The following is a 26945-nucleotide window of genomic DNA, read 5'->3' on the forward strand; positions in this document are numbered from 1 at the left end:
AATTAAAAGCAGCTTTTGTATTGAGAGGGATAGAAGTAACGTACAGCCACAAGAAAGCAAAATCTGAAGAAGAAGGGAAAAAAAGTACACACTGTACAGTAAAACCAGGAAAATTTAAATGTAATAAATTCACACCCACAGATGCAGACATAAATATAACTTGTAATTTGTTTTGAGGGGCGGATACGTGACAAGAACAGCCTGAAGTTAAAAACAATCCACGAAAAGAATGTATAATCCAAAATATAAAGAAACACGATATTGTTGTAAAAGAAGCATACACCAGTTCCTACATGAAGGATATATTAACATTTAGAGGCAACGCACAGCTGTCAGATTAGAGAAGTTGGTGCTAGCATTACGCGTCTATCGCGTTTATAACTTTTTCCTCGGACTTTTAGAAACAGTGACAGTTTGTCTTCAAACAATAATAATGTAATTTAAATGCCAATATAATAACACATAAAATTACGAGGATACTGTATTATTTTGAGAAAAGACACTCCTTGTTAGTTAAGTGAGTACATTTAAACGTATTTTGACTAGCTAATGGCGATAGCTCACTAGCTATCATACAACTCGCCGCACAGAGAAACAAAATCTCCTAACAAAATCAAGTAATAAACCCGTAAACTCCCACCATTTTTCTCTTTAAGCCTTGTACATTTGTGTACTGTGTAGTGAAAAATATAACAAGTCACGACAGTAGCTTTTGCCTTAGTAAGTCGTTTAAAATATTACGTGCAAAATGGACAATTCAGCGCAACAAACTTTCGTGAGGCAGCGTTAGCTTAGCCAAGCTAACACTTTCTATTTCACTTACCGAAAAGATTCTTCAGTAAATCGTCTTTTCGTGTACTCCGTCAATTTAACGAGCTCTCGACACTCGAATAATTCAGAGGGTCGGTTGTAACGTTAGTTGTGGTCGTGCTCGACTCTCACTGAGGTCCGTTAAAGGTCTGGCACTGACCATCATCGTAGAGTGTACCTCACTCACTGATTATTACACGCAGCAGTCAGCGGACGGCAGCGAGCGCGCTGATTGACCGACTCCGCAGCGCCACCTGCCGACTGAAACTAAACAGTGGCGACGAACGTGTACAACAACTGATGTTATACTGTAGTACAGTAATACATAGCATGTCCTAATCAAAATAATACATATTAATACATTAGATGCAACATGAATCCTGTAGTTTTTAAAGAAAGAAATCTTGCATTAATGCACTTGATTTATTGTGTGATATTTTGCATTTCATTATGTTAATGATATAAAATGACAGAAATCACTCATTGCTCTTTATATGGATGTATTATGTTATTTTAACCATGATACTTAAATACAGAGCATTTACATATTAGATGCATATAAATTATATATCTTTTTGTATGCCATTTGAGTATTCTGTACAATGCATAAATATTTTAAAAGAATATTTAAAACATTTCACTTGATAGTGTGCAAAGTTAAACGGGATGATTATGAATTAGATTGAAATAAAACAAATAATGAATTTAATAATGGGGCTGTCCAGTCTTCAGTACGGTTTTATAATATTTAATCATACATAAGAACAGTGCCCATACATTTTTATGTGTTATGAACTATTTTCAGTTCATAAAGCATCTTAATATTTGTACTAGTCATGTTTAACATGTCAGTGAAGATACAGTTGGGTGTTTTTGGACATATAAGTATGGTATTGGTTGAAATAAGCACAAAGTAAGGCTGTTTTCACAACATCATTTCAGAATACAAAATAAAGAGAACCATTAGCAGAAGTTAGTTTATCATCTTATCTTGAAAAAAAAAAAACACACACACACACACATACAGCTCATATTTAGGTAGATATTACATAAAGTAAATCTTCAATATTCCATAGAGCCACATCACAGTTTGAACTCTCATACAAACTTTGTATTATTCAACAGAAGAAGACTGCATTAAAGACACTGGTTAACACATTGCCCGGTAAAACATACAGTTTTTTCTTATTGCAGTAAGAATGCAAACGTATAAAATTATGGATCACTCTTTTGTCTCCCTGTAATTCCCACATGAATTGCAGATATGCAGATGACAATTATTGATAATACACTGTGTGTAACATGACTGCTTTACATTAAACAGTGTTAAATTACATCTGTTCTTGAAAAAAGCTAGATACCCACTCCTGAACCCATCACTGCTACAAATGTAATTTTAAATAACGTACTAAAGTTGTGTAAAAAAGAAGCTAACAATTTATTAAATTTAAGAGAGGCAATTTTGACATGCAAAACCATTGTTTGTGTTAGTAATATTCAAAACAAAAAAAAAACAAGCCAAAATCAAAAGTAGCCCTAAGAACACATCTTAACTGATGTGATGTGGGGGTTAGATTAATTTAGATTAATATGTGGCTGTGAAAATATACTGACACATCAATGACACAATCTTAAAATATGTCTAAATAAAAGCTATCTTGTTCAAGTGAATTGTATGCATAAAATGTTCAATATCACACAGCATTTAAGAAAACACAGAATTTGACCTTGATGTTCTTTAATAGTAGCCATGTGGCATGAAACAAAACCTTTACTGTAACCCTACAGTTGCACGTCAGAGAGAGTAAAAAGAACAAAGTCTCAGGTACCACTTTCGTTATTCATTTTAAGGATAAACTAAGAATACAACTTGAATCCTGTGTATGTGGCTCTGTCTTGATAATTCAATTATTTATTAAATTAAATTAAGAATCCCCATTCTTGGCAAGTAAATTATCTTTGCAAATTTAGAACAGCACACCATTTGCAAAGATAATTTAAGAAATTGAGGTTTTGCACGCAATAAATAACAGAAAAAAACATCATAGGTGACAAGGCCAAACATGAACAGTTTAGCCTTGAGAGCTGGGCATTATACAGCTCATACTGTGAGGGGAAACAACTGATTAATTAACAGAAAATCTGTGTTACCTTTTCAGATGCCCTGCAAATACGTTATTTTCTTTAAATTAGTTGATAAAAACATTATGACTAATGTTGACATCTCCCTTGCATGCTTTCACACACACTAAAAGCACAAATAAACAAAATGAGTAACACATAAATCACCCATTCAGCATTAAAAAGACTGCACAACAACATACGGCCTCAATCTATTTCAAATCGACTTGCAAGTCTGGGATCTATAGACCTCATTGTTTATGAAAACAAATGCAATAATAAAAACACATTTAAGTTTACTTTAGAGTTTAAGGCATAGTAAAATGCATAGATTTTTTTCAGGCTGTTTCTGGTTTTAAAAATAATGTCTGGTCATGAGCTATTACATATGCAGGCAATCTTCAAAACCTATTTATTTCAACACGGTTTTAGTCACTAATAGCGTAAAAATAGTTTGTTGTATAAATTCACTAAATCAAAAAAAGTGAAAATGTTATATCTCTTAAATTACCGTATTTCATGTATGCAAATATTCGGGTTATAATAAACTATAACCCGTACTCTATGTGCACATTGGATTTGGATTAAAACATTTCAAAACACCTAGTTTATGTATCATTCAGTCATCCTTTACTTATATGCTGTTTAATAAATGATATATAGTGAATCTTTATATTAGTTTTTGTGTCATTTGGATTGGCACTGATGTCTAAAACCACAAATGCAGATGTTACATTAATTGCATTTAGTTCCTTCACTGACGGCTTTTGATGCACTGTTGAAGCATCTACACATTGATGGCATGTGCATGCTTCTTGCATAAGGGCTTGTCCTTCTTGGAGTAGAAAGGTTGTCCTTCCAGGTTCACATGGCACACCTGAATGTCGAGACAGAAACGTGTCATAATTCCTCGGTGTTGAATTATTTATAAACCATTTGGGCAAGTGCTATAACAAACTGATTTTGAACCTACCGCACAAACAAAGCAGGTATCATGCCATGTGTGGCCAAGAGCTTCAATAAATTTGTCTCCTGCCTCAACTGGGAAGTCACAGCCGTGGCACTTTGTGCTGAAGAGTGAGATATAATCTGTTGACAGAAACAATTAGGGATGTAAATTTGCATACACCAAACTTAGACATAGCCAGGGGCTCCCATACCTTTCTCACAATACGGCTCGCCATCCTCCATATGGAAGAGGCTGTTTCCAAAGGGCTTTCCACAAGCTGCACACACAAAGCAAGTGGTGTGCCAGGTCTGCCGCAGAGCATGCATCACTTCCTATTGAGCAGATGTTGAGTGGATTAACTGTCAGTTCCTGTGATGTGTGTTCACAATCATTTCTGTGCATGTGTGTGCAGTGTTAATAGGTTTTCGACGTACTCCCATGATCTTGGTGTTGCAGCGGGCACAGGTAGGTGCAAAGAACTCTCCATAGCAGTTCTCACAGTAAACATTATTCTGCTCCTCCACAAAGCTGACATCAGCCAGAGACGAATGGCAATAATGGCAGTTGAACTCCTCTGGATGCCAGGAACGACCCAATGCCACCAGGAATGGTCCCCTGAAGAGACAAAAACATTGAACATTGTCATTTATTAGAGAGTCCTATTAGTTCAAATTACACTACCGTTCAAAAGGTCGGGAACATTCCACTTTTTTTGTAATAAGTCTCTTTTGCTCCCCAATTATTTGAATAAAAATACAGTAAAAACAGTAATGTTGTGAAATATTATTACAAGTTAATATGGTTTTCTATTTCATATATTTAAAAAAAAAAAAAAGAAATGTACTCGTGATGACAAAGTTGAATTTTCAGCATCATTAGTCCAGTCTTCAGTCACATGATCTTTTAGAAATCATTCTAACATGCTGATTTGGTGCTCAAGAAACATTTCTTATTATCAATGCTGAAAACAATAGTGCTGCTTAATATTTTTGTGCAATTTCTTTCAGGATTTGAAAAGAATCAAATTAAAATGAGAAAAAATTTAAACAATGTAAAACTCTTGATTTAATGATTTAACTTTTGATTTTATGCAACCTTGCTCAATATAAGTACAAATTTCTTTACAAAAAACAAAAACAAACTGACCCCAAACTTTTGAACGGCAGTGTATATATAGTGTTTAATAGAATTTTGATGAAAAATAACGTTTTCATTTTTTTTGGAACACGGGGCAAAACAGTGTCACCAAAACTGAGAAAGTAGAAAAGCTAATATTAACATTAAATATGGAAATGTTAAATATTTAAATGCTTATTTCTCCTTTGTTTAGATTATCATAATTGTATTTATTTAAAATAGATTTTTATATTTAAGATTAAACACCTGGGTTTGTGATAAAGGTTAAAACAGTCAAATAAAATGCATTTAAAAATAAGTAAAATGAAGGCATGGTAAAAAAGAAAATCCATGACCTTCATATAACAAAAAAAACAAAACAAAACTGAAAGCTGAATAAAAACACCTATATATTACAAAGGGTCTTGTGATGAATATTGCACAAGTGTAATCATACCTGATGATGTTGTTGCAGGATCCACACAGAGGTGTTCTGTTGCTGGCTGCAAACCGCTCTGCCCTTTGAGCAACTCCACGCGCCACAGGTGGGAAGGGAGCGGGGTTGAATGGAGCAGGGGAAGGGTTGAATGCAGGGCTAGGTGCAGAGGGAGCGGGAGCAGGGACGGGTTTGGGGATGTAGGCTGGTGGTGGTGGTGCCCCCTGAGGAAGAGGCTGCACTTTGATATTTGTGGTGGTGTTGGGTTTGCTAGGGTCAAATTTGTGGGCAAAGTTATCATCAGTAACCCAAGGAGGCCTGTTGGAAGACGCTGGAGCTGCGGCAGGAGCAGGTGGAGGTGGAGCAGGTTTGTGAGCCATTGGAGGAAAAGGTGCTAAAAGATGCCCATGAATTAGTATTGCATACATACAGTACAGTCATCCAAAGATAGACACACACATACAGTGAATTATATACAATCACATATGTGAAATGGCTACCTGAGGCGGCTGGATACGCTGTGGGCATAATGGTGGCAGTGCTGACCACTTTAGGTGGAGGTGGACCAACAGGGATCTGGATGGAGCTGTGCTGCATGGGTGACGGCTGCTGCATGGGTGACGGCTGCTGCATGGGTGACGGCTGCTGCATGAGTGGCGGCTGCTGCATGAGTGGTGGCTGCTGCATGAGTGGTGGCTGCTGCATGAGTGGTGGCTGCTGCATGTGTGGTGGCTGCTGCATGGGTGGGGGCTGCTGCATAGGTGGAGGCTGGCCGTAAGGACTACAGAAGGACAGACCAGAAACTCGATAACATTTCAGATCAAGTGAGAAGCTACTCCGCTTTTTCCTAAACAATTTAAAACTTTAAAATTACACTTCCAAAGCCACATGCATTGCATTCCAAACATTTTGCATTCTCTGGCAATCAAACCCAGGACCTTGACAATGCTCAACTGGACGCATATTTAAATTATAGGATTAATTATAATTCATATATACACCGATCAGGCATAACATTATGACAGGTGAAGTGAATGTCTCTTCATCACGGCACCTGTTAGTGGGTGGGATATATTATGCAGCAAGTGAACACTTTGTCCTTAAAGTCGATGTGTTAGAAGCAGGAAAAATGGCCAAGCGTAAGGATTTGAGCGAGTTTGACAAGGGCCAAATTGTGATGGCTAGATGACTGGGTCATCTCCAAAAGGGTCATTGCCTCTTTCAGCAGGATAATGCGTCCTGGCACAAAGCAAAAAAGGTTCAGGAACGGTTTGAGGAGCACAACGAGCTTGAGGTATTGACTTGGCCTTCAAATTCCCCAGATCTCAATCCAATCGAGCATCTGTGAGATGTGCTGAGCAAACAAGTCCGATCCATGGAGGCCCCACCTCGCAACTTACAGGACTTAAAGGATCTGCCGCTAACATCTTGGTGCCAGATACTACCGCACACCTTCAGGGGTCAAGTGTACTCCATGCCTCGATGGGTCAGGGCTGTATTGGCAGCAAAAGGGGGACCAACACAATATTAGGACATAATGTTATGCCTGATCGGTGTATATTAATTATATTATATTTTACACATTTACAACCTTTAACCTATTAATTCCCATATTTTTTTCTTCAATGAGATTAATTATATACAGCCATATAAACATACTGTGTAATTCTTTAGCAAATTGTAACTGTATTTTTTTCTAATTGTCACGAAAAAGATGTTTTAACTACATTACCACTCAAAACTTTGGGGTCAGTATGATTTTTTTAAATAGAAATTAATGAAGGTAAAATAGAGAAATACAGACATAATACAATTCAATAAATATAGTAAAATTACAATAGATAACGTAAATGTTAGATCAAATTAAATACATTTTTAATAGAAATTAATATTTTAATTCAGAAAGGACGCATTAAATTGATTAAAAAAATTACCGTAATGACTTTTACAAACATAAATAAAAAGTCATTTAAATGTTGTTCCTTTTTAACTTTCTATTCATCGAAAAATCCTACGGGGGAAAAATTAATTTTCTCTGAATCTATAAATATTGGTGTCCGGGACACTGCAAGCCTGGAGACTGAAGTGTACACCATTACTTTTTAAAAGCGTGGCCTAAAGAGGTGTTATAAATGAATAGTGCTCACAAATGGCTGTTGAGATTTCTTCTTAACTGAAAGTGGAAACACGAACCCGGAAACAGAATTAAATGCGTCAGAACTTAACAAGCTGCAAATAAAAATGTTTCTTGAGCACCAAATCAGCATATTAGAATTCTAATGGATTGGATCAACCCAATCAAAAATTCAGCTCAAATTACAAAATGACAAAAAAAGAATTAATCACATTTTAAAATAAATTAAAATACTAAAGTTATTTTAATGTTTTTACTGTATATTTGATCAGATAAATGCAGCTTTGGGCAGCATAAAAGACAAAAAAAAATTAACGTTTTGAACAATAATGTGCACGCCTACCATTATTAAACATGTAATTTACAATTTACAAACATTTTTTAAAAATCTATAGTCACCTAAAAATATCTAAAAATGGAAAAAGAGTAGTATAGCATTCAGCAACTTTAGTTGCCCGCAGGCTTAAATAAAGTTGCACATTACACATAAATGCACATTCAGTTCTGGGAGACTTTACTGCTAATATTACCCAAGGATGTCTGACCACATAATCCATCACATACACATTTGCGAGTGTCTTACCTTATGTTACATCCCTTCATTACAATTTTAAATGCAAAAGTTAGTGTTCTTTTAACAGAGTCACTCTTAAAGATAAAGGTTCTTTATTGGCATTGATGGTTCCATGAAGAACCTCTAGAGTGGAAAGTAGTGGAAAAAGGTTCTTCAGATTATTAAAATGTTCTTCACACTAAGAAAAATGGTTCTTTTAGAAACTGTTAACTGAAGGTTCTTTGGGGAACCAAAAATGGTTCTTCTATGGCTTCGCTGGGCATTTTTGGAACCCTTATTTTTGAGAGTGAAGAAAGAACAATAGAGAAAGTAGAACAGTGTTAGAAGACAGAGACTCCATTGTTTTGAGCAAAATGACCAGGTTACACAAGTCCTTTACACTCAAAAATGGTTATAACACGAAAGGTTAAAGACAAATACCCCAAGCATAAGTATCCTTTGAGTCAGTTGGTTAAAAAAAAAAAACAGGAAGGAAGAAATAATGTTATTGGACATGTGACAGGCCACACTGGCACTGGGAGGAAGAAAGAACGCTTGCTGATTGAATGCAGAGCTGGACCACAGTAGTACCTGGAGATGGAGGTTTTGTACTGAGAAGTGTAACCCATAGAGGTCTGCAAGCTGAAGCTATAGTGTAACAAAAACAAAAATGGTGGACAGTCAAGCTTATCGACCTGAGAGAGGCCATGTGCACTCATATCTGTACGACTGTCAAACTGATCCAAAGATTGCATGTTTTTGTGTCAAACAGGATCAGATACTTTAGTTTTTCAAATCCAATACGTATGGAAATAAAAAGAATATGCAATATCCCTTTAAATAACTACTCAGATGTGTGTTCTTGTTTTCTCTGAATAAAACAGTAGTACATTATGAGTACAGTATACAGCATAAGTGAATATGGCAACAAATAGACCACAAACAAATCATTTAGATGCAGACACACACAAAAACAGAAAAAAAACATGCTTTTAAAAGCAAAGATCCACTTTGTGGCAACAGATATATTTTAGTAACTAGTAAAATAAAGGCCAATTTAACCCAAGATGAATATATTTCAGGACTGAGTCTGCCTGAACATTAATAGTCTTTATGTCACCTCCTATGAAAAAAATGAAAGATAGTCATCTATATCTGCATTAAAAGATATATGGCTGTGGTTTCTTATAAATAGATATCTTGAATTATGAAGAGCACTCCAGTCTGCATGCAATCAACTTAATAGACCAGTGTTAGCAATGGATACATACAAAGAGAGCGTAGTTTCTGCCATGTCTTAAAAATAAACTTCCTTAAGAACAAACATGAGCATTAGTGTAATAAACATGTAATAAAGGCCCATGGGAAATGGGTTTCAATACCCAGACATAGAAACTTACACTTGACGTACAACTTGGTATAAAAGATAAAACAAAATCTCAAGAAATAATAAATATTTAACACTAAAATGTAATATTAAATACAAGAAATCAATTGTGCTGAAAGGGGTTCTACTGTATACTATTAAATTGGAGAGGGTACACGGTTAAATTGGAGATCTGAGCCTTGACTGGGACATGTTAGAAACTTACAAACATGTCCTGAGGCTCAGATTACAGCATCTAGTGTAGCAGTACAAATGTAGTACTCTTTAAAAGAAAAAACATGCCAGGAAAAAGTACTTCTTAAGCCCTAGAGGGAACGAACGTGTTTGGTCATTTTATCTCTGGTTTCATTAATGCCCTGGTATTACTGTTATTGTTGTTCATCATTCAATAACACGAGAAGAGGGTTCATAGAAGTGCTCACAGTGATCTTAAGCTTAAAAAAGTAGTTCACGGAAGTATAGAAAGTATATATTTGTATTTGGGTCAAGTCTTGGTGTTGAACAATACAGTGATAAAGAGATGGCAGTCATAAAAGCAGAAGCCAAAAACAAATAGTCAACCTGGCAATGGCAACATGGATCAAAGCAAATGTGAATTTCTAGCTTCTTAAGGGGAAGAGTATTAGTAGTTATAAGCAGTACCAAATGAAGCAGCTGCAACAAGAAATAGGGTTAAGACAAAGAAGATCATATTAGCGGATTAAAGACAAGTTATTGATTATAACATTAATAGGACTGGAACATTGGCTTTGCTTTGAGGATCAATGGACTTTGTCCTACAATCTCTCAAATGTTAGGCTAAAATCTAATAGCAATGACATCGATCACATGTCTCCACTAATAGAAGTGAATTAACATTGGATTAACTCGCTAATGCTATATGTGCTACACACAGCCAAACAGATGACCTGCAAGTCAAAAAAGTAAAAACAGGAATAAATACCCCTACCCTCCACCAAAAAATAAAATAAAACAAAAAACATATATATATAAAAAGCAAAAACTTAACATAAACATGAATATACATACACTACAAATGTTTGAGGCCGGTATAGAATTTTGAAATGTTCCTGAAAAATCAAGGCTGCATTTATTTGACTATTGAGAAATTTTATTACAATTTACAAAGAAAAACCTTTTCAATTTTCCAACATAATTTATTCCTTTGATGGCAAAACTTATTTTTCAGCATTACTCCAGTCAGTGTCACATGATCTTTCAGAAATCATTCTTATAGGTCAATCAAGAAACATTTCTTATTATTAATAAGAACATTTTGGTGGAAACAGTGGCACTTTATTTTGTGTCACTTTTGGACAAGTTAATGCATCCTTGCTGAATAAAAGTATGGCTTTCTTTCTTTTTTTCCAAAAAAAAAAAAAACTACTGACCCCAAACTTTTGAACGGTATGCATTGCATGTATACATACCACTGGTGAATACAATAAACTAAGTAATAGTAAAGCAAGAAACAAAATGCAGCACATGCAACTTTACCTGATTGCAGTGGTTTGCTCAGGAATCTGCTCCGCATCAGGCTCAGGTGCCTGATTGACTATCTGCGGCTCCGAAAGGAGCTCATTGGGCGAAGCAGCGATAGTAGGTGCACATATAGATGCAATGCTGGTGGAAACTGGAGCATGCTCAGCAGGAGCACTAGATACAAGGTTAGGTTGCAGTGATGTCAGAAACTGATGAAGCCATAAATACAGACAGCAGCCATGCTCAGGCCATGTATGTATATATGCCTTCCTTTGAAAGTTACATTTTGTCATAAGCAGCTTCATTCTCATGCACACAACATTTTTAGCACAATGCAAGGATGTCCATCATGGGGGCAGGAAATGTTAATTGCTTCTCGTTAGACTACTCGTCTATTTTGTCATTGAAGGATGTCTCGGCAGCAGAGACAACTGTAAGTGCTATTCTAGGATAAAGTAAATGAATCCAGACATTAGGGCTACAATCAATTATGTGCTCGATCAGGGGCAATGAACTGCAGATGGCAGGACCTCACCATTTTAAAGTGACGCAGTATAGAGGTTATGTAAACCCTCTTAGTCTGTCCATAAAACACAAATCAGTTGTTAGAGAGCAGTAGATTAGTGATAAATGATACTCCCCTGTGATCCGAGCAAAGAAAGGTGCATTATTCACAAATAGACATTTATTGTATCATTTGGCATCCCCTATACACAATCATGACGAATATATATTGGGGTTGGAGCCGCCCAGGCAGGAGAGAGAAGATAATAGGCAGGCACCTAGCAGCAGCAGGCCTGGTAGTGGACCGATGACTGACCCCCTTCACACTCTCCGCAACCTTCCTTTCTGACCATCTCTCTCTCTCTTACTGACTCAGTTTATGTTGAAACTGCCCACAGGGAGGGGCGAGGGAAAAGATTATTTAAAGCTGAAGTGTGTTTTATCTATTTCATTTTATTCCATCTTAATATGTACCTATAAGTAAACCATTCCTGATGACTGACACTACATTTACTTGAGCATCCCGACCAGGCAAAGCAGCAAAATTTGCTGAACCAACACAATCTCATGAGAAAATTTTGTATGAAACCTAACTGGTTTAGGAGCATTAGCAGATCATACTAAAATATGTACGGATTAGCAACTAATTTGCGAAAACATAAAATATTTATGAAATGCTACGAGAGTGTTAGCTTAACCAGCTGTGTGAGTTTGGGCCTGGGCCCAAATTTTGTTTTTGTTTTTTACATTTACAAGTCTAAGTGTGAATGAAATGGGTTTACACACTTCAGCTTTAATATCATTCTGTGGATTATACTGAGTTATGGTGATGGAACAGAGAGAAAGGTCTGTAAATGTTGGTTGCAGAATTTTTTGAAGCCTTCATGAAGATTTAAACACTTTCTGTGGTGAACTTGTGTGCTTATTGAATCCCTTTCTGTTATTTTGAAGTGTACAATGTGAGAAAAGCATGTATGTGTGTGAATTGGAGGTGTGTTGTGGCAGAAAGCAAACATTTGCATTTATATTTAGCATTAAATCATTTTTAGCAAGCTGTGAGAGACTGAAATTAGAGAAACGATTTGAATAAACATCTGTGTATAAACAAAAAAGTATAACGTAGGAAATTATTACATTACTTTTTAAGTCTCTCTCTTCTCTCTCTCTCTCACACACACACACACACACACACACACACACACACACACACACACACACACACACACACACACACACACACACACACACACACACACACACACACACACACACACACACACACACACACACACACACACACACACACACACACACACACACACACACACACACACACACTATATTTAGGTCATAATGTCCTAACACTGTATTCCTCAACTGGCTATGGTGTCAAACTGTGACACTTTTTAGTTATATTAGCATAATTTTGAATCTCAGCACATATTCGGAGAACAATGAAATACAGATCACAGAAGCAGACAATGCCTTCAGAAGGAGGGGTTGTAATTGAAACATGTACTTAACTACTCGCAAACGTTTGACTTGCTAATTCATGGAACAGGACCAGAGAGCAAAGAGAGTCAAGACAGGCAGAGGGTAATTCAGACAAGATACTGCAGTGCCACCTGCTGGCATTATACGCTTGACACATAGTTTGGACATAGGGAAAGTGTGTTCTCATCCTAAGAGCAGGTTAGTGCAACACAGTCTCAAGAAAAGCAGCCTATAACACATAGACTATCACTGTTCCTCTTTTTACATTCACACATGCAAATTAGCATGAACAAAATTGGCATAGTAGAGGGTTGCGAAGATAGACTGAATGAAATATGACGTTCGTGCAATAGTAACATCCACACTGTAACGGAACTGTAATGCTTTGAATGTTGGATAGGTTAAATTTTTCCAACCCATGCAGTTGTTTTCAATTGTATAACTGAAACTGATTGTTAAAGAAATCTATAATCACAAAATGACGGAGAATCGTGGTATTGAAAAGACGTTTTGAAAGTTTTAAAAAATGCCCATTTAGCTGCATTGATCTACTTACAATCAATTGTGACAGGAAACAACCATTATGAGATGGGTTAAAAACATCGATATAAAAGAGGATTCAGGGGAGGATTTCTAATATGAGTAGAGAATAGATCTCAATGAATAAATTAGTAAAAAAAAAAAAAAAAGAAGGTTGTTAGATACTAATGAAGTATTGAAGCACACTGAAAGATTGCAACACACAACATAAGAAGTACAGACTAATTAAGCAGAGCAACAACAAACATACAATTCAAGATTCATACAGAGCTGCTTGGACCAAATATGGCACTACAGACAAGATATTAGCATGACGGAAAACAGAAATTTGTCACAAAACAACAAAATCATTGTTTCATGACAAATTGGAAAAATGGTGGCACTCTGCTGACTTGACATTTCAATATTTAAAAACTATAATAATAAAGATAATAATATTCTAAGTCTAAATCATCAATCAAGCAACATATTATTGATCAAATATTATGTGAGTGTGAAACATTTCCAATTATACAGTGTTGTTATGGTCAACTAAAACCATTCAAAATCTTTTTAATTATTTGGAAGTTATCTTGCTGTTTGTCTAAAAGACAATAAAAAAATAAACATAAAGCTATGATAAAATATAAATATTAGATTTAAAAACTTAAACTTAGGCTACATCTATGTTACTTCAGACATATTTGAAATGTTTTGTTTCAAAGCGTTCCCCGTCCACACTAGTGTTTAAGCGATTTCCAAAATTTGCTCATCCGCACTGAAAATGCTTAAATCCTTTTACTGCGTATATGTGTAAAATGTAAAAAAAAGCTCACGAGATGATACCGAGAGCAGATGTAATAAAGTTATCACGCATCCCACCTCTCACTGTTGCGTCCAGCACGCATTCAAAACTTTATAGTTTAAAACGCAATTGTCGTGTTTTTCCGCAGGACAGCAATTGCAAATACATTTTTGCAGGAATGTAATATGAAGATTCTACAAAGGAACATTTCTCTTTAGCAACACTATGAAAGTAAATAGCAGGCACAACAATGCCGGTATAACCATAGAGATATATGGGTACAATATGTGTCACACATGACTAAACATTGGGCCATTGTTTTCAAATACCTCCGTTTTCACAGTCCACACTACAACGCGAAAAATTAAAACTACGTCTCAATGTGGATGGGAAGCCAAAATGGAGAGAAAAGGATGGGTTTTCAAACAAAAACATATTAGGGGCAGTTTACACGACAATGCTTTCAACTAAAAACAGAAAACTTTTTATACATTTCATATACACAATGATGTCTTTTTATGCATTTCATATACACAATGACGTCTTTTTATGCATTTCATATACACAATGACGTTTTGGGGGCCTGAAAAGCAAGCTTTTGAAAAACGGTTTTAAAGGGGTCATGAACTGCGTTTTTTTTAAAAATTGTTTTATGATGTTTCCTAGGGTGCACTTATAATGTTAGAATGCTTTTTACATCGAAAATGTTATAATTTATAAATAAAAAGGCATTTTTCCTACCCTGATTTTAGCCTTCTGCCCTGAACGCTCCATTTTAAGGGGCGTGTCCGCTGGGAGACTTCAGTGTAAACATCCACTGCTGTGATTGGCTAACGTCTTTCCATTTAAAATAGTATTACTCCCTCTTTTAGCGCGTTTTTACAATTACAGCTCTCATGGTTAACTAATCGTGAAAAGTTTTGCATTACATTTAGATCTATGGTATTATATTAAGATTGTGGCATGAAAGGTTGTAGTGATGATCATTGTAGCCGATCACACAGCATGAAAGAAGTGATCTCGTCATTGTAAAGAATGCTTTCATCTTCACTAACTGATATAGTTAAGAGATTCGTTGAATAAAACGGGAGTCACTGAAAAACGCGTCACTGATAAACTCTCCTGTTTGATTGACAGCTCCAGCGTGTGCTGCTCAAACGATTGCAAAGGGAGCTTTCTTTGATCACTTTCTTTATAGAATTGAATCACCGTTAAATAACAGATTGTTTTCATCCTACTAAGAGAAACAACGCAAGTTGATGTTTAGTCACTGGTTTGATTTACTGACACACAGACAAAGAACATCTGACTACATGAATCATCACATTTCAGATCAGGCATTAGAATGAACAGTTACTTACATGTTGCATTACTGTTGACCCCAGTCACTGCACAATATTTTGTAATCCTCACTGCATGTTTATTGCTTTGTAGCCCGATCTGTTTTAACCCCTCTGGCCTATGTTACATGTGCGAATCGGTGGGCGGCACTAAACAGGCAGTGATGAAGTACGTTGTTCTTTGTGGCGAACAGCGAGGCCGAGGGACCGTGAGGGCGGGACGAGGCGGCGCTCATCAGGGAGGATGAGCGCCAGCTGCGCGCCGCAGCGATCTCGGCCCTCGCGGAGGAGTGAGGGACTATAAAGGAGGAGCGACGACAGTGAGGGACGAGAGAGGACCAGGCCTGGATTTTATGTTATGTTTTATTTTGTGTTCGCTGCAGTCGTCCGTGAGGGGCTGCAGCTTTTTATTTTCATTTTGTGTTTATTTGTATGTAGGCGACAGTTGTCCGCGAGGGGCTGTCGCCGCCATTTTAGTTTGTGTTTGTTTAATTAAAAGTTATTTTGAATGTCCGCCGGTTCCCGCCTCCTTCTTCCCACACGAACAAACAACCTTTACTACAATCTTCTTCTGCAGAGGCGGTGTTTCACCACACGATGACGTCAAGGTGTGGCATATTCTGAAATCGATCGTTTGCTGGACCTGGTGTCTATAAAAGTTTTTCTTTGACTAACAAGGAAGTTTTCAGCTCTGAAACTTACAGGATATTCTTATATTACCATGACCTTTTATATATCAAAAGCTTAAGGGAAAGTTGATTTCTCAATTCATGACCCCTTTAAACTAAAGTGCAAGTTTTTGAAAACGATACTGTTATCATCTGCGTGTAAACTACAAAAGTGTGAATTTGTGAAAACAGTGACCGTATGCGTATTACCTGTTCAGTCTATAGGCGCATAGTGTTTCTATACAAAGTGACATTGCCAACTACTGGCCTGGCATGCAAAATACAGTGTTTTTAGTAGTTTTCAACGTTGCCGCCTGTACGCAGAAAACGCGAAGGAAAAAACGTGTATGTTTTTGGTACATCGTTGTCATGTAAACGTACCCTCAGTGTGGACAAGGCCTGAAAAACTTAAATTGTTGCCTTGGCAACTAACCGACAAAATAAGTTTAAGTACTAAAATAACTAAACTAAAACTGAAATAAAAAAAAAATAAAGTTGAATGGAAAAAAACTAATAAAAATTACAAAAGCACATAACAGAATTACTGACACGATTACTGAAACATTTAAAATTTTATTAAATACCATAATAGTATAAAATAATACTAAATTAAGACTGTGGTAAAGTGGCAAACTTGATGAGACATATTAAAGACAAAACTATTGCCAGAATGAGCAAAACAAACATACGACTTAATGAACAGCAGGCAACAGCACTGCAGTGATGTGCAATGAAGTAAGTGAAAGTGCTTATCTGTTTTTGTTTCAGTCAAGTTGAGGAGAGTCTGATGAAATATTGGAGACTGAAAATATGGGAAAATGACAGCACAACATACAAAAGAGCTGACTGATGCAACATATGTCTGTGCAACCTAGCATGACATGTTCATATATGTACATGAAGGCAGAGGTCTGAATAAATAAGAAAAGGATGAAGAGTGGGGGAGGGGCCAGCCACCCAGTGCAGTCACACAGTCTTCCCAGCATGCACTGCATGCAAGTGGGAGGCTCAGAAGTGAAGTAATCCAGTGGTGAGATGATATGAGAGAAGGACATGGTTAGCAGAAACATTTTTCTATTCTTAAAACAATCTAGCGCAAACCAGCTCACAGCAGAGATAACACCATTTCCCTATGTGACAACCAGACAGGCAGAATTACCTGGAGGAAAAGTCCTGGTTTATTGACTCTCTCTACTCACAGACATTGACTTCCATCTTGCTCAACCGCTTGAAGTTCTGATGGCTTCATGTGCATTCACTCATCTTCCAGACACAGAGCTCGTCCCTTCAGTCACCGCTGATCTAGCTAAAGGTTATTACTCTTCCTACAGAAATAAACTTATACAGTCATGCCACAAAGTCTAACTAACACCCTCGTTTTCTTGATAAAGTGAAACCACTGGATTCTAAAATAGTGCTCCGACAGAGTAACAACATTTTTCCAGTCTCCAGATCAGTGGCATATGGAAAGCTCTGAGATAGTTGAACAACTGACTGACAGACTGACATCTTTATCCCCCCAAACCCCTAGGTAGTCTAATATTTAACCACAGGCTTAAGAAAGACATGTCTAACAAGTTTCAGAACATCAAGGAAAGTATTTTATTTAATAGGATAATAGTGTTGGCTATTCAAAGTTTGGTCTAAAGCTAAAGCTTTTGCTGTCTGTCAGGATTTAGCTTTTCAACAGATAAGAAATGACTCCTGAAATAAAACTGACTGCATGCGCAAGTGATTTCAACATTTGCAAACCTTTTTAACAAACCCGTTCTTACTGAAATGCTATCACAGTATCAAAGGGTTCGATTCTTAGATCTACATAGGTTCGTTATATTATTATGTATTTTTGCTCTTATAATTAAAGCTGCAGTCCGTACGTGTTGCCTCTTTGTCGCCATCTCTGTTTGAAACATGCAATTGCAGTTATTTGTGGAATTAGCATCTGTCCGTGGGTTGAGCATCGACACATCTCCTCAGCGTGGAGTGTGGCTGTCAGTCACCGCACCGGTGTGGATGCTGTACTTCGGAATCACAGATTCTACATCTCGGAAGTATAATAATAATAATAATAATAATACATTTTATTTATAAAGCACTTTACATTTTAAAGAAAATCTCAAAGTGCTACAAAAGGGAGGAAAAAAAGCAGTTAGAGCAATTAACAATGAAGTTAAAATCAGCTTCCAACAAAAATTGAAACACTAAAAAAACAATTTAAACATTGAAGGACTTTCTAAACAGGTATGTTTTAGTCCCTTTTTAAAAGCATCAGTCGTTTTTGGAGCCCTCAGGTGTTCAGGGAGGGCATTCCACAGGCGTGGAGCAGCGGCAAAGAAGGCTCTGTCCCCAGTGGTGCGGGTCTTAATCATAGGGGGATGGAGCCGATGAGTGTTTGTGGAGCGAAGAGAACGTGCTGAGATCTGTGGAGTAATGAGTTCTTTAAGGTAGGTGGGAGCATTGCCATGAATGCACTGATGTGTGAGGAGGTATGACCAAAATAAGAATTTTCACCGGAAAATGTCATCTGAAGTAACATGTCTGCCACTTTTGTTCTGACCAACTGAGCAAAAAAAGCATTAGCTCATCTCACATCAAACCGTGCAAATTATTATTATTGTTATACTTCTCAAATTGTAATGTTAACAACATCAGCATTGCGTGACTGTGTATTTAGTGTGTATTTGCGTTACCTGCAGATTTCAAATTCAGTACAGTCTAATCGCTAATTGTCATACCATTCAAATTTCCTATAAATAAATGATTCTTATTAATGTTCTTTAGAACTGGTCTAAAACAAGATTTTTGTAGCCACTCTGGGCGCAGTCCGAAGTCTTTTTTGCTTTTGACTATGGGTGAATCTCCACTGAATATTGTCGTTTGGACCTTTCTGGATCACAATCCGCCATCAAAATGATACATTTAATTATTCCAGCGATATAGCCTACTAGCCGGGACTCTTTCTTTATGTATACAGACGTGACATAATGACGCAAAGACGAATTATAACACATTATTACAAGCTTACCGTTGTGAAGCGGGCTAAGGTAAGGAGATCATTTTGAACACTGCTGGTTATGTACTTGCTCAAAAGTTAATATTGGATCATTTTTAGCCCAAAAAAGTTATGGACTGCAGCTTTAAAAAATATACATATTTTAGTTTAGATCTTGTTTTAGATAGATTAATTATTAGGACATTCTTTCAAAGAATGTTAGCTAATGTAAAGTTAATTTAATTTTTTTATGCTCATTTCCCTTCTGCAGATTTAAATCTCTTTAATCCGTGTGTACTCTCATGCCCACATAAAATCCCATTTCCAAAAATCCTTTCCACATGATTAGTTCATAACATTTCTTTTATTTGATGGATTTGAAAGACACAGATGCAAACATGTTCTTAACAACCATCAATATGTAATGAAACAATCCGATACAAGAGAGAGAACTTAAATAGTGGCAACATTCTCTTGAAAGTTCCTAAATCTACCTTATAGAGTGAACAACTAGCTTGAAACTTGTGATGAGCCAAACAACATAACTGACTTTCAACTTAACCCTTTCTGCTTTCCTCTCACATGCTCTGACATTCCTCTTACTCAAGCACTGAAGTCTGTCTATGCCACCTGTCTAACTCTCTCTATCTTAGGGTGTTTTACTGAGGCACATTAAGTATTTGTGCCGACAGGCCATGGTGCCAGTTTTTCAGTTTAGCAAAACGAGGGCCTTTGGCTTCAGATTCAAACATTTCCCTGTGACATTAAGACATATATACAGGAAAAAAAAGAGGAAGGAAAGGGAGAAAAGAGAGGGTGGAAAAAATGGGTTAGGAAATATGGCCTTCACTCCTCTGCCAAAGATGTGTGAAATATTTGTGGCTGCCTCGACTAAATGTTTTGCATTCAGCCAAATGCTAGAGGTCACATTTTGCATTGTATTGTGTCAGAAGTGTAATGACATTGTGAAATAAATGAGAGCTTAAGGTATGAAGAATGAAGCTTGATGTAAATACTACAGACCAGGGGTGTAAAGAATTTCAGTAATTGTACTTTATTACTAAAGGGTTTTTATTTGGAATTTGTAGTTGTACAGGTTCTGCTAAAACTAAATACTTAAAATTATACATTTTAGAATTTGATTTAAGGATCTTCACTATTCAAAATACATATCATAACTTAAAGTGTGCAATTGCAAAAATCATAATTTTAGTTGCAAACAGGATTCCCAAACACTACAATTACCCTTCTATTTTTAATTAAGTAATTAATAGGTTTTTCAAGTTAAATAAACAAAACTTTTGAGGTGGATTATTTTTCTAGGAAGATAAACTTGTATATCCAATTTGAAAGATTGAATATAGGTTAATGAAGACAGGGTTGGCAAGTAATATGTAATATAATGCCTAGAAAGTTTTTTACATTTTGATTTAAACGTTAAAACTTTTCACTTAAGTATGTTTTACAATATTTTGCCATTTCAGTAGCCAAACATTACCAAATTTCTTTAAGAAAAAGTAAGTTTTCTCTGTACATTTTACACCCCTGATACAGACAACTATGAATACTTCGAGCTGTATTAGATTGACGCATCTAATGTGTGCGGATTAAGTTCAGCACAGAGAGTGGTGTCTGACAATGGGGGTTTGGTTGGGGGCTTCTGATCATGTCAGCTTTTTTAAATGCCTTTCAGGTTTTACGAGGCAGAGGGCTGGATTTCAGCACAGGTCAAATATGTGGCCACCAGATGCTGCTGCTAGATGCCTACCTTGATTTTCTCAGAGCTTCCTCATCAGGGTCTTGCACTGCAGAGGATAAAAGACAAAGATAGACAACAAGTCAGACTCCACACAACAAATCCAAATCTATTTCAAAACAAAAGGAAAGTGACAACCAGCAGGCAGACTCACTGTATTCAGTTCCAGTAATGTGGGCGAGGGTGCGGAAGGACTTGGACTGCAGCTGGGCGGCTCTTTTAGTCCATTCAGAAGGCCCCAAATCATTGTTTTCACTGGGAATGACGGCCTGATACACTGGGGAAGCACTGTCTATAACATGGTCTTTAACTGGCAGATTACTGCAACCACAGAAAAAGCCGGTCTTGTGAAACACACACTTTCTTTTCAGTATGACTGGGAACATCAGCAATGTAATTTTCATGTGTAACAACATTAAATGCATTTTTGTGTGTGTCATTTTTAAGTTAAAATTGTATAGATGCACTGTGATGCAAATTTACCTATTCTGACAAATTTACTGCCATTATCACTAATTTATGGTGGACTGTATAGCATATGTTTGTTAGCAGAGTTTTATATATATATAGATTGATAAATATGTAGTATACTTCAGTAATGTGCTAATAAACATAGAAGCATGGGCAATGTGGCCAGAAGCTTGCTTATCACACATTATCTCTCTTACCCAGAAGAATGACAGAGCAGAGCATTCAGAAAACTGTTTGTTGACATCTAAAAGTCAATCGCGGACTGATTTTCTATTTCAACATTAGCAGACCCTCCTTCTGTGAACCTCGCCATTTAAACACATTTTCACCAACAAAACAGTCAATGTCACCTAGCAGCAAGATTAAGGGTTTCAGAGGAACATATTTTAATGGTTAAAAACCAATGAAATGAAAGGTGCAGTCTGAAAAGGAGTAGTATATGTGATGTCATCATTGCATTCAGCTAAATAAAAAGACAAAATCCAACTATTTGACAGGACAGTCTCTGCTCATGAATACCAGGTGCATTTCAGAAGTCAAGATGCTCCAGATCAATCAAAGGGAGGTTAGAGGAAGAGATGAGAGAGAAATGGATAATGTGGTGATCAGGCATGCAATGCGCAAGGGACGAGACGAAAAGAGAGTGCTCATATCAAACAGATGGATCAGGCTACTTACGATAGCTGAGATTCAGTTTCATTGCTGCCAGGCAGGGCCATTGAGATTGGACACAGGTAGAGTGGGGACAGGGTACATGATGTACAATGTGATGGATAGAGGAAGCGATGGATGAAAGGAAGGATGGTTGGGAATGGAGTGAGAGAGGGAAAATTAGATAAAGCTTCTATGTTATGCATTAGAGAAGGCTTCTGACACGAGACCGAAAGCCTAATCTCTCATTTTCATGATTTCAGACCATAAAACATCAAAATACTGGCACCAACAAACATACAAATATGAAGATCACAACTAAAACTCATTCCCAGTGGATATACAGGATAAAAAAAAGTGCACAACTCACATAGTTACAGATTACCAAAACACAATATTTAAATGCACACACTACAGTTCAAAAGTTTGGGGTTGGTAAGAATGTTTTTGTTTTGTAAAAAAAAAGCTTTTTTTTTCTTTTTCTTTTTTTTCTTATGCTCACCAAGACTATGTATTTGATCAAAATACAGTAAAAGCTGTAATATTGAAAATATTATGACAGTTTAAAATAACTATTTACTATTTTAATATATTTAAAAAAAAATTACTCCTGCGATGGCAAGGATGGTCATTCCAGTCTTCACGATCTTTCATAAATCCTTTTAATGTGCTGATTTGCTGCTCAAGAAACATAATATCAATGTTGAAAACAATTATGCTGCTTAATATTTTTGCGGAAGCACAATCATTTGTTGGGGGGTATGCTTTGATAAATAGAAAGTGATGAACAGCATTCGTTTGAAATATAAATATTTTGTAATATTATAAATGTCTTTATAATGTCTTTTGATCAATGAATGCACCCTTACTGAATAAAAGTATTCATTTCTTACACAAAAAAATCTTACGGACCAAAAACTTTTGAACGGTAGTTTACCATAAGCCACAATCCCTAACTTGTGCCACTGAGCATTCCCATCATCATTCCTATTTGTTTGCATCATTGAATCGTTATTTTCTTGTTTAACACTGTAAAGTTGCCTTGAAACAATCTGTATTGCGCTTTACGAATAAAGGTGACTTGACTTGAAAACCACACAAAAATCCAGCTGGTTCCACAGAAACAACACATAACATTGGAGACTTCGAAAACTGCCTTTCTTCTGCTTCTGTATGGCAACTTGTTCACAGCATACAATTCACATCACTATCAGTTCGATAATGTTAAATTGAGGAAGAGTGAGACTATATACTTTGGAAGCCTTTAGCCTCTTTAGCATTAGCAGATAGCATTAGCAGACTGGCTTACTTAAGCGTGGCTGTTTGGCAGGCGTTATGGCAAATGTGTGACATGCAGGGCATGGGAGGAGGTATAAGACGCAGTTAGGTGCGGCAGGTCTTACCCGGACATTTCGCTACCCCTGGCCTGGGACTGGCCAGCAATGGCATCCATAATAGCATCCTGGGAGTACATGCTGATGGGGGTGTTGTACTGGGCATGGATGATGGTGGCCTTGCCTCCAGGCCCCTTCACCTCAATGGGCTTATTGGTGGAAAGGGCAGAGTCCTTCAGAGCTATGGGGTTGAAGCTGCACAGGTAGTCATTGCTGTGCAAGTGAGGGAAAGGTGATAAGGGATGAGTAAGGGTAGAAAAGAGACAACAAAGATAAAAATGGAGGTTAGAGTGAGAGGTAGGGAGTTTGGAAAGTGAATTGGGAATGAAAGGTAAGAACCCAGTTGTTAATACCAGCATATGTTTTGTTTTGGATGCTGGAGTGCTGGTATTTCAACACAGGTTCTTGATTAGATTAACCAGCTGAAAAACCATGCTGGTCGACCAGTTCAGTTAGTCCACCAGCAAGACCAGCCTGGACCAGCATGGAAATTCAAGGTGGAAGGTGTTGCAGGTGAGACAAAATTAGTTAAACCATAGTACGGTAATAATTAAATAAATAAATAAAAGGCTCAATCAAATTTTTAAGGCAGAAACAACACATCAAAAACTTGTTTTACACATCAAAAGTTCACTACTGCACACAAGATGCATACAATGACTTGTACAACTACAGCAAGCGTACAAAAGGGATGGGAATCCACAAGAATTCAACAAATCCAGCTCCGATTCTAATTAGACTTTACCGTTCCACTTCCTTAATGGTTCCATTTACAATTATTTTACACTATTTTAAAGAATAAACATTTGAAGAAAAAAGTTATTCCACTGCCAAATGACGAGATGATTTCAATAATAAATGCATGTACAGCAATTCTTGCAAATAATATGTTCTGAGTGTTTTAGAACAGTACCTGTGCAAGAACCATTAACTGAATTGGACATCAGTTGGTTACAGTGTTTTTACACTATATAGAAACCAGTCGTAAATAAAAGTGCTTGCCATGTCAGAATTGTAATTGTAAAAAAGAAAAAAAAAAAGGTTCACATCCTCGCAGAACTCATAATTCACAACTGAGCTCCGACTTTTACCACCTGACCCCCACAACGTCATGCGGAAACACTCAAAATAGTAATTAAATTTTAAGCAGTTATTTCATAATATTTCTGTTTAAAATGTCCTATAATTGACTATTGTCTTAACAATGCAAGAATAATCTGAAAATAAACAAAAGACAGTTTAATGCAGCAACAACTATGTCCCGCTAAACAAATTTTAAATAAAGTTTATCAATAAGGCAAAACTGCTAATTGTTGTGTGGTTTTGTCTGTTGATTACCGAAATTACACAGGCTTATTTTGCATTTAGTGTTACAATAGAGACAAAATACAGAGTCTGAGGATGTGAACAGCTCTGTTGCGGGTTGTCATTGAGTAAATACGGAATTTTTGCATTCCATGAATGCGGCATAAGAGACAGTTCTGGATTCCCAACTCGAATACTAAGAGTATACTAACTGAGAAATGCCCAAAGAGGACCAATAGAATTAGGATAAAAACATTTTCTATGATAAACATGACTTCAGCAAGCAAACCTCTAGCCCCTAAAACACACACATACATATTACAAACAAGTGTGTTTATACTGTATATACCCAGCACTGATTCTGATATGTTTCTCTGTTTAGTAGTAAAGGTTTACATTAAAGGGGTCATATGATGCGATTTCTTGTTTTCCTTTCTCTTTAGTGTGTTATGTAGCTGTTTGTGCATGTACATTATCTGCAGAGTTACAAAGCTCAACGTCAAAAGGCTCATATATTCTTTGTAAAAGTTAAGGCTCAGCCACACCTTCCTAAAACGCTTCATTCAAACACGCCCCCACAAATCTACGTCAGTATGTGGGGGCAGAGTTTCATAACACTGTTAACATGTGACTATTCATTACATGTGACAATTCAAACGCGTGTTTTTAGCAGTGTAGAGTAGTGTTTGTTTGTAGTTTCTACGATAACAAATGCAAATTTTCCAATCAGTAGCGCTAGCAACGTTGATCGATCAGTTTTGTCATCTGCATCATCCGGATCAGATTCGGGCTCGAATTGATACTGTAGGGCCGACATTATCATATGTCAATATTGCTTTGCTTCGTGAGCTGATGTTCCAAATATGGTAAGGACCGTGAGATTTCCGTCACATGCTTAAGGTATTCGGGCCAATCACAATACACTGGATCACTGGCCAATCAGAGCAAACCACGCTTTTCAGAACAATGAGCTTTATAAAAATCGATTCATTTCAGAAAGGAGGGGCATAGAGGAGCAACAATAATGTACAGTATGTGTAAAATAATGACTTTTTTGAACATAAAACCACGTAAACACATTGCATTAAACCAATTACACAACATAATGTTCTTTTTAGAACCATCAAATAACCCCTTTAAGCATTAGTACACCATTAAAGCAAGCTTTGATTGCACACGAAGACCAATCTCACTAACCACACTGTATTGTTGATAACACACCACAAAGGCAGTTCCAAACAATTCCATGCACGTATACCACACAGAGCACTACAACGTTACGCCAGGAGGCTGTTACTAACTTGGCAGGAGTGTTGGTAATAACCTACAAATGGGTGAAAGGAAACAGAAATAAGTGCATTGGTTAGCAACTCATTTAAGATTTAACATGGAAGGGTTGTGCCAATCAAAGGTATTGAAGATGTGGAATCTCCTCAGTTTTTTTAAAGGTGCAATGGTGTAATTTGCCAAAATAATTGCAAAAATAAATCAAATAAAATTGCTCAAGCCATTGGTTGAGCCAACGTTGACCCAGTTGGGCTGCTCAAATAAATGAATTCTGTTTGTGGCACAGAAATTACACACTTCACCTTTAAGAAAAAGGAAAACGTTAGTCTGTTTGAGTGCCAATGTGTGTGTGTTTACAGTAGTGAAGTCACCTTTCAAAGAGGCAAATTAATAAAAAAAATGAAAGCAAAAGACTAGTACGTCACTGGCCACATCTGACAAAAGAGAAATACATTTTCATACGAGTGCCTTATTGCAAAGATGTGAAAGGAGAGAGTGAGGGGGATGTATCAGTGTAGTTAGGAAACTGAACCCTGACATTCCATGACCTTTTATAGAGAGAGCTGCGACAGGTGCTCTGTCACCCATCTCTATAGCGAATATGTAATTATGTCACTCAACAGCCTGAGATTTCCTCCGTGCTGCGACACATGCTAAACCCTTTTTTACTGCATATGAAGAGAGTAAACAGAGAGGGGTACAGGACATTGTCATCCATTTCCCTAATCCAACACAGTACAGCCAAAGTGCATTGCTTTAAGGTTCAGACTC

At 36.8% G+C, this 26945-nt stretch overlaps 1 protein-coding gene across 14 annotated transcripts in view; it reads right to left on the bottom strand.

The window, feature by feature from the left end:
- Positions 1-1542: 1542 nt before the first annotated feature.
- The window catches only part of ldb3a (LIM domain binding 3a), a 55160-nt gene continuing 29757 nt past the window's right edge, over positions 1543-26945 (bottom strand). For 3 of the 14 annotated variants that reach the window (XM_079842808.1, XM_079842809.1, XM_079842807.1), the window contains exons 5-14: positions 26189-26211; positions 23592-23795; positions 11004-11162; positions 8711-8767; positions 5933-6213; positions 5454-5826; positions 4315-4495; positions 4092-4212; positions 3905-4020; positions 1543-3808 (exon numbers count right to left, since the gene is read on the bottom strand). In XM_079842808.1, the coding sequence (XP_079698934.1) occupies positions 3719-3808; positions 3905-4020; positions 4092-4212; positions 4315-4495; positions 5454-5826; positions 5933-6213; positions 8711-8767; positions 11004-11162; positions 23592-23795; positions 26189-26211 (1605 nt within the window). In that variant the 3' untranslated portion in view covers positions 1543-3718. Of the gene's footprint in view, positions 3809-3904; positions 4021-4091; positions 4213-4314; positions 4496-5453; positions 5827-5932; positions 6214-8710; positions 8768-11003; positions 11163-21078; positions 21116-21220; positions 21388-22215; positions 22240-23591; positions 23796-26188; positions 26212-26945 lie in introns of all 14 variants that reach the window. The other 11 variants (XM_079842803.1, XM_079842804.1, XM_079842797.1 and 8 more) reach the window with 6 other exon arrangements.

Source organism: Gobio gobio, assembly GCF_949357685.1.
Source record: "Gobio gobio genome assembly, chromosome: 18".
NCBI classification, from domain to species: domain Eukaryota; kingdom Metazoa; phylum Chordata; class Actinopteri; order Cypriniformes; family Gobionidae; genus Gobio; species Gobio gobio.